The 8,579-nt window shown below is 39.6% G+C and overlaps 1 protein-coding gene across 1 annotated transcript; it reads left to right on the top strand.

Annotated features, from left to right (window-relative positions):
- On the top strand, positions 1–7,867 carry slc6a7 (solute carrier family 6 member 7). The gene is made up of 14 exons (XM_072446362.1): positions 1–230; positions 757–970; positions 1,295–1,426; positions 2,023–2,233; positions 3,109–3,247; positions 3,326–3,460; positions 3,853–3,956; positions 4,026–4,150; positions 4,847–4,959; positions 5,031–5,168; positions 5,256–5,355; positions 5,526–5,644; positions 6,024–6,197; positions 7,229–7,867. The coding sequence occupies exons 1-14, from the start codon at positions 183–185 to the stop codon at positions 7,397–7,399; spliced, it is 1,923 nt and encodes a 640-aa protein (XP_072302463.1). The 5' UTR covers positions 1–182; the 3' UTR covers positions 7,400–7,867.
- Positions 7,868–8,579: the final 712 nt, after the last annotated feature.

The raw sequence follows: 8,579 nt of genomic DNA, 5'->3' as shown, positions 1-8,579 counted from the left end.
TCCTGCATCACCGCTGATGCCTCCGGTTACACAGCCGGTAACAGTGACCAACGATAGGCCACGGGCCTGGATTACACTTATGAACATGGCGACCGTTTTGAGAGGACTTTCTACTTTGTGAAATGTAGCCACAACTACTACGACAAACTAACAAATACAACTTCACCGGTGCCGGCGGGGAAATGCACGACGAACGCGGCAAAGCACCACCCAGGACCCCCGCTGCGCAGGTACGGACTAACGTAAAGCTCTTCACCGCCGTGTAGTGTTTCTCTTGTGTTTAAAGCAGTTTTCACAGAGAGTCTCGTTCTTTGAGCTGTTTCTGTGGTTGAACCTGTTTGTCCGCATCGCCTCGTCTTATTGGAGCTGCCCTGACACTGGAGATAATGTTTTTCAGCAGATGTGTTCACCTAAACTTTTCTCACAACTTAACAAAACTGGAGGAAATTCATTCCCTCTGGAATGTCGCCGTAGGCCAGTGAATTTTATTTATTTTATTAGAGTTTTATGAAGATTGTACCTATTTGACACTGGGTTTGGGTTTGATAAGGTTTTGTTGGATACTTTTATTACATGAGACTGTGACTTGTTTATTACCTGGCTGTAGCACATTTACAATAGAACAACACAATGGGCACACAGATTATCATGACTTCCTCCTATCCTCTGGTACCGTTTGGAAAGGAACAGGAAGTATTGAAATATTATAAAATTGAACATGTTACCTGTGTCTAATTTCAATCATTTCTTTGATAGAATCCAGTACAGAAAAATGGACACACTGTCACTCAGAATGGCCACAACGGGACACAGACACCGTTGGACTCAAGAGCTCCCAGTCCTGTGCCCACTGTCATCCCAAGGGAACAGTGGGGTGGAAAATATGAGTTCCTGCTCTCCTGTGTCGGCTACTGTGTGGGGCTCGCAAATGTGTGGAGATTCCCATACTTATGTTATCGCAATGGAGGAGGCAAGTCTCTGAGAGTCATACAAGCCTTGAATCATCAAATGTGCTGCTGTGCACTTGGTGTGCTCAGATTTTGGTTTATTTCACACGTACATGAGAATTAATGGAGATATTTGTTAAGACTTTGAAGCCATAAAAAGACGGTGATGTTCTTGATTACACTGTGCATCTGATCGCTCGGGCGATGCTGGATATAGAAGGTTAAGAAGTCACTCTCAAAGTCACTATGTCTAAGAAGTATACAAAAACATTCTAACAAACTGTCTTCTTTGCTCCTCTTCTTCAGAAAAGAAATCAGAGGGATCTAATTCTGTGATTTTCTCATAGGTGTATTTCTCATCCCATACTTCATTATGCTGTTTATCACTGGAGTGCCACTGTTCCTCATGGAGCTGAGTTTAGGCCAATATGGAGCAGCCGGCCCCATCACCGTATGGAAATGCTGCCCTCTACTGAAAGGTAGTAAAGTATTTATTACGTATGTGTATGACCAATAAAACATGATAAACAATAGAATTTAGTTAGTGAATGATGAAGGAATTCTACCCTGCTATTTAGAGCAGAGTCCTGTGATAATGACAAAAGAACATCAGCGGCCTGTGTCACCTGTCATTCCTGAATAGTTGCAGACAAAGAACATTTTCTGACTCATGACTGACTCGTCATTTGTTTTGTAACACAAGGATTACATTTAATCATTTCATGTATGCTAATTCTGTCTTGTAACACAGAAGGCTAGATTCAGGGCCACTTTAATGACTTGAATATATTTCTAGTCCCACTTGTAGACTTTTTGGTGCCCAGATAAAGAAGGTTCTTATGGCTCCATTTTAATACAGCATTTTTGAAGAGGTTCAATTTCTGTACCTCCCAGACGCCGTACTTTCTGGCCACTGGGCTGTTTTTTGCTATTTTTTTTAATAACTTGGCCCAGCTGGAGTGTATAAGAAGAGGGGATATTGTCTACGATTGTCTAATTCCCTTTGAGGCCGCTTTTGAACGATGATGTGTTTGCATTTTAGCAGTAATCTATTTGCTGCTCTCTCTTTCTTCAGGGATTGGCATTGGGATGCTGTGTGTGTCCACGCTTGTGTGTCTCTATTATAATGTCATCATTGCCTGGACGTTTTATTACCTGGGCAGCTCTTTTCAGAGCCCCCTGCCCTGGTCCTGTGACGCTGTAGCCAATGCACCGTTCTGTGGGAATCAGACTGCGGGCTCGAACTATACCACAAGAGGACTCAGCCCCACCGAAATATTCTGGAAGTAAGTGCATTTTATTGCTTTGTTTAAACTGAGTATAATTATCATTATTTAAAATACAGTACATTTGCACTACACGTCTCTTATGCTGTTGACTTGACATCGTTTTTCTTTGGGGTCATAGTCTTTGTTTCAGTTCAAACACTCAAACTTTGTTTACAATGACTTAACCGTTCACACCCTTTTTGCCTGATACAAAGAAAAAGCTCTAGTCCCATAACTCAGTCTACAATTTCAAGTATTAAACTGCTGTTTTTACTTAGTTCTTACCTTCTTTTTTCTGTGTGTACTACCAGACACTGTAGTTACTTTTTGTGTTGATACTGAGATATGATCATATTGATGGGAGTTATTTGTGGTGCATTTACACTGGTTTGGTCTTGGTTCAAGCCCATTTTAGTCCTGATTTAGACTTGGTTTGGTCCTGTTCTAGCCTTGACTTATTGCTCACAATTATTGTGTTCCAAATCATCACAATTTTATGATTATTTATCATTATTAAAACTAGGGGCAAAAATCTTTGAATTGTACCTATATTTATGGAGAGCTTGCCCTGATATCTCAGTAATATTACATTTACATGGTCAGTAAAAATCAGATTTTGGAATTCTTATTATCTTAAACACCCACTGACAGTTAATCAAAGGATTTTTAGAGTAACTGTATTAGTAAGACAAAGTACAATGACTTTTACAATAATTATGCAATCATTTTCCTGGTCAAAACTTGCGCAGGTGTGAACAATCAGAAATAAATCAGAATACTCACATCAGAGGTAACTGTTTGCATGATATTTGAATAATCTGATCTGAAATCAGATAGTTATCATATTTTTGGTGTACCTGTAAACATTGCCATTGTGAATGTCTATGTTTTAGTGAGCGTGTTCTGGGCGTAGTGTACAGTGAGGGGCTCCATGACCCAGGCCCTGTGCGTTGGCAGTTGGCTCTCTGTCTTCTGGCCGCATGGGTCATTATCTTCCTGTGCATGCTCAAGGGCATCCGCAGCTCTGGGAAGGTAAAGTAAAAGAAATATTTCACAACTCAAACCCAATATATAATGTCTGTGTGTCTATATTTATGTTCTTTTCCCCAGGTAGTGTATGTAACAGCCACCTTCCCATACTTTGTGCTCATCGTCCTCATCATCAGAGGGGCTACGCTTGAAGGATCGATGCAGGGCGTGGCTTTTTACCTCACCCCAGACTGGGCCCGATTAGCAAATGCGCAGGTATTGGGCTTGAAATTAACATTTACAACATAAATGTGCCCTTAGTATCCATGTAAGACTTGAGAAACTGAGTTGTAATTTAGATATGACCAAAATACCCTTCATCTCCTTTTATTTAATGAAAAGCAGATGAGGAGAGGAACTACTTGGACAATGGGAAAACATTCACTCTCGACCTTAAGAGGTCGAAATCTATTCAACCTCTTAAAACTTTGACTCTGCATTTTTACTTTGCATTAAAAATGCATCCGAAATAACAAGATGTAAATGTTTTGTTCTGTAATGCAAACATGTGTGTTTTGGCTTGGTCAGGCTGGCTGGCTGATAATACCATGTACATACCTGTGTTATTATTGCTGTTTGAATGACTGTTTAATTGATGTCCTCTGCAGGTGTGGAACGATGCAGCCTCTCAGATATTCTATTCTTTAGGGATTGGTGTCGGTGGGCTCCTCTCCATGGCCTCATATAATAAGTTTGACAACAATGTGATCAGGTGAGGCAATTTTGTATTGGCACAATGTTCATGTGGCGCGCTCCCATTTCTAAATCAGGTTTCTTTCAGGGACACTATAGTCATCACTGTCGGGAACTGTGCCACCAGCTTCTTTTCTGGGTTTGCCATTTTCTCCATCCTGGGGCACATGGCCTGGAGGAAGGGAGTGCCGGTCGGAGAGGTGGCTGACACAGGTACTTTGCATTTTCTACAGAAGTTATTTAAATTCAGAAAACATACTGTACAATTTTGAATGCACCTTTTGAAGGAGATCCTGTGAAAAACCAGTCCCACAGTGCAACCAAAGGATTACTGCTGTTCTTTAGTGTGCTATGTCATTTTTCTGGAGGTTACGCCTGTCCCGCCACATAAAAGTAATATTGCTTTACCTAAAATGTTCTAGAGTATGGTATTTAAACGTATCCTTCTTTATGCAAATACAGCTGTTTTTGTTGCTTAAAAAATACCTTGAGTTTGCTTTTCACTGATCTGACCTGTAACTTGGCCTTGGAGATGGATATGATTAATTGCCATACTGTGGAACATCCTGGCCAAGGAATATAATTTCTAAGGCAGGTGGCGGACACTCCCCTAGAAAGTTTAACCTTTACTTTTGCAAAATGAGATTGATTTTAAAAAATACAAAAATAAATGTCTTTCAATATAAAGGTGTATTTATCAAAACAATATTCGATGAATTCCTCCAAAACACATACTTTTACTACAGGACTGGCCGTAAACTATTTTGTTTAAAAGCACCAAGCGAATAATAAACAAAAGTGATCACTTGCACAGCCCTATGTACAGGAAGTACCCATTTATGTTTATGTGCATATCATGTCATTTTAATATGCATTTAATGTGTATGGAATGCGTTGTGTTTTTTACAGGTCCAGGTTTGGCGTTTGTCGCTTACCCAGAAGCCCTCGCTCTGCTGCCAGGCTCCGTATTCTGGTCCATCTTATTCTTCCTCATGCTGTTCATGCTGGGAGTCGATACTCTGGTGAGCCCGCACAAAGACAATGGTGCACGGGGCCCTTTCCCTGCAATAATGCCACGCTCTGTTGCCCACAGTTCGGCAACATGGAGGGCATCACCACAGCCGTCCTGGACGAGTTTCCACATCTCCGGCAAAACACACTGCACAAGTCTTTGTTCCTGGGCGCACTCTGTTTTTCCTTCTATCTTATGGGCCTCCTGTTGATCACCGATGTAAGTGACCTGCATAAATAGCAATGGACGTGTTCACCGTTAATCTATGTGCCGTCACACTCACATTTCAGTCATGTGTGTTCATAGGGAGGCATTTACTGGTTCACCCTCATTGACTCGTTCAGCACCAGTTTTGGTCTCATCATAATCGTGCTCTTCATGTGCCTTGGCATCTCCTTCTGCTATGGTATAACACCCACATCTTCCACTGCATTGGCTTCATCAGTCATTTTCATCTCACTGTTTATGTACTTACTCCTCATGGGATGTTTGCATTGTCTGATTATTTGTTGCAGTCTTTGTTTTTATATATATATATATTGTCTTACTGTTATGAAATGCCTTATGTGTTAATAGGAGTGAACCAGTTTTGTCAGGACATCATAGACATGATTCGTCACTGCCCTCCATGGTGCACCAAAGTTTTGTTTTACTTCAAAGCTTGCTGGGTTTTCTTCACTCCTTTTCTTTTATTGGTAAGCACGTGTGCAGCTCTTTTGTATAAAATACTAATGAAAGCCAAGCAAATATATTCTATTCAACTCTATTCATTCTCAGGGAAAATTCAATACTGCTATATTTATACTTCCTCTTAAATGTTCTCTGGATTGTATCCTATTTCTACTCTCACAGTAAGCGTAATTTGATCTAGTTCATCATAAACTCTGGTGCTTAAAAATGCAGATACTTCATTGGAAAGTAGATTAGAGATGGATGGATATTGGAAAGTAAAATCAGTTTCTAATAAGTAGAGCTCTGCAGTTGAACAGAAACTCAGGGTGAATAATCGAAATGCGGCTTTGTCCTTTGTTTTACATTGTAAGTTTATTGAGTGTCTTTCTCCTGTGTTTATAGTTCATCCTGACTTACATCTTCATTGAAATGTACAACACGCCTCTTCACTACGGCTCATATGTGTATCCGATGTGGGGGAAAGCACTCGGTGTGTGCATGGCAACAACCTGCTGTCTACAGATCCTCATTTGGGGCATTGTTGCCATCTACAAAGAAACTGGGACGCTGAAAGACGTCAGTATCACCTCTATTTCAATCTGTCCTTTTCAGGTCTCGTTACATACAACAGTTTGTGCCGGGCCCCTCCTGCATTACACACAAACATGCAAAGATTAACTAAGTGTGCTGAATATACACTGCCACCTTGATTCATTTAAGCTCCTCCTATAGGATCATTGCTGCTTTTGACTAGGGCTGTGCATTGCCTCTAATGTCAATATACCATACTATACTATATATACTATATTGATGACAAGGAAAATTTCTTGTGATTTTTCTCTGACTTTTGCATTTCACAAAATTTGAGTCCTAAAATAAGACACTTTCTGGTATAGATACTAGTATGAATCAGTGTTGATACTGAGTCAGTGGAAGTATTGATCACATCCTGTTTCCAAAATGAATAAACCTCTTGTCACTTAAAAATACAAATTCAATTGTATTGTACATATATTTAGAATGGTCTTGGTTTTTACTTTTCAAGAGGTGTTTAGAGGCTCAGTGCTGCTCTCTGCTGTCTTGGCAGAATTTTACCATTCAGGCCAGTATTGACATGGAAATCAACTGAAATCCAGACAACAATATAGCCTCATTAATATGCATGAGTCATAAAAATATCAAGGTGAAGCGATTTTGTAGTGAGTTGCTTCTCATTTCAGAAACAACCATGTGGAAAGACATATCCCGTGGTCACAGTATGTTTGAGAAGGGTCAAATCATTGGCATCAAGCAGAGAAAACATCTAAGGAGAAGCAGAAACTAATGTACTACAGATCTGAACCCCAGTGAGAGTGTTTGAGCTGGAGAAGGCTTTGTGCCGTGGTCACTCTCATCATCAATACAATATCAACTGCCAACTGCCAACTCCCAACACTGGGTGGAAATAAATCTGTTAATATTTCAGAAGCTTATTTAAACTATGTCACAGCGAAAGTGTTCTCTAATCAAAACTAAAGGCGGTCTTACAAAATGTTTTGGCAGTGTGACCCTTTTTTGTGTGTATGACAAGCGTTTTATTGACTTTGCTATCGTTTCTTTTTTAACAGCGTTTTCAAAAATCTATTCGACCTCTAAACTCCTGGAGGGTGAACAATTTGAACAGCACTGAGCGAGTGGAGGAGCGGGTGGAGCCGGAGAGAGTGGAGACTCCGTTTACAGTGACGCTCACAGACATGGACTTCACCGCCATGACGTGGGAGGTGGGGAGCCAAGCCTGACGCCTTACAGGACAAGGAAAGACTTATTTTATGGAGAAACTCTTACATTCAAACAACTTGACTCTGGAAGCTGCATCTGTAATGATTGACCTGTCGTGCACCTGGATTTATTTCCTGAAAATAACTTTTTTTTGTTTACCAGTTGTTGACCATCTGGACAATCGTCAACGTTTTTTTCATGGATCTGTTATTAAGAACTTATTATAGTTATAGGCGTTTTATGTTTTGAGAAGAAATGTGGATGATATGGACTCTCTAATTTATTAACATTGCCAGTGTCAGTAAATAAATTATTGTGGAAAGGTTTTTGTCAAAACACAATCTTGTTTAAGAAAAAATGTCACCTGAAACTCGAGACTCGCTTTTCACTCATATGAAACCATGTGTCATGTTTTTAAAGGCTTTATTTTATAAAACTATGATGTTACTGTTTAAGATGATACAAAAAGGTAACATTTTGCCAAACTAGAGGCTTGATATTCAGATGTCTTAATTGCGTAGTTATTAAACGATTTTATGACTTCATTTAGATCAATAGATTTTATTTTTTGAATTTAGTTTTTTGGTCTTTAGTCAACAGACTGCGCTGAAGTTTGTATGTTAAGTTTAGTAAATAACCGGTCTCTTCCATGTTTTTGGAAACTGTTGGTGGCATTAGTATTTTACATGGGTACTACGCAAAGGTTCATTTTCTTACTAGGTCCCTAAATTATGTCTTGTTATCGCACAGTCCACATGTTGCTTATAACAGATGTTTATTTAATATTAAAAGTAGAATCTGAAACAATAATGACAGTAATGATTGTATTTTGTATTTTTTAAAAACGATTTACCTTGCCCTTATTTTATTGATTTGTTAATTGTGTAAAAATAAATGATTGGCGTCACAGTATAAACACCATTGCATTTACCTGGTTTCGCCACAGGAGGACGGTCAATAATCCACAGGAAAAAGTTGAGAAGGAAAACCATACATGATAGGCTTTTATTGCAAACAATACAGTTGAGTGTATATATATGACAGAGACAATTACAGCGCATAAACACTGCTGGCCTAAATAACCATGAACTATTGGAAACAAGACACGCCATAAATGCAAATGACCGGATATTGCGTCAACACTTTCCCGCGTTTTCTTGATGTGAGTTTGGGTTCGCTCGTTTATGAATTGCCGTAACA

Source organism: Eucyclogobius newberryi, unplaced genomic scaffold, assembly GCF_026437365.1.
Source record: "Eucyclogobius newberryi isolate DKJ021-1_F unplaced genomic scaffold, fEucNew1.0.hap1 SCAF_15, whole genome shotgun sequence".
In the NCBI taxonomy this organism is placed as follows: Eukaryota; Metazoa; Chordata; class Actinopteri; order Gobiiformes; family Gobiidae; genus Eucyclogobius; species Eucyclogobius newberryi.
Note: the sequence above shows the minus strand (reverse complement) of the source record. Positions and strands in the feature narration are given on the sequence as shown.

Bases quoted from the DNA above. Each gene is read 5' to 3' on its own strand.
- slc6a7 (XM_072446362.1), top strand. From the start codon at position 183: ATGCACGACGAACGCGGCAAAGCACCACCCAGGACCCCCGCTGCGCAG. The intron at 2,234-3,108 runs GTAAGTGCATTT...TCTATGTTTTAG, and splicing joins CCCACCGAAATATTCTGGAA to TGAGCGTGTTCTGGGCGTAG. The intron at 5,169-5,255 runs GTAAGTGACCTG...GTGTGTTCATAG, and splicing joins GCCTCCTGTTGATCACCGAT to GGAGGCATTTACTGGTTCAC.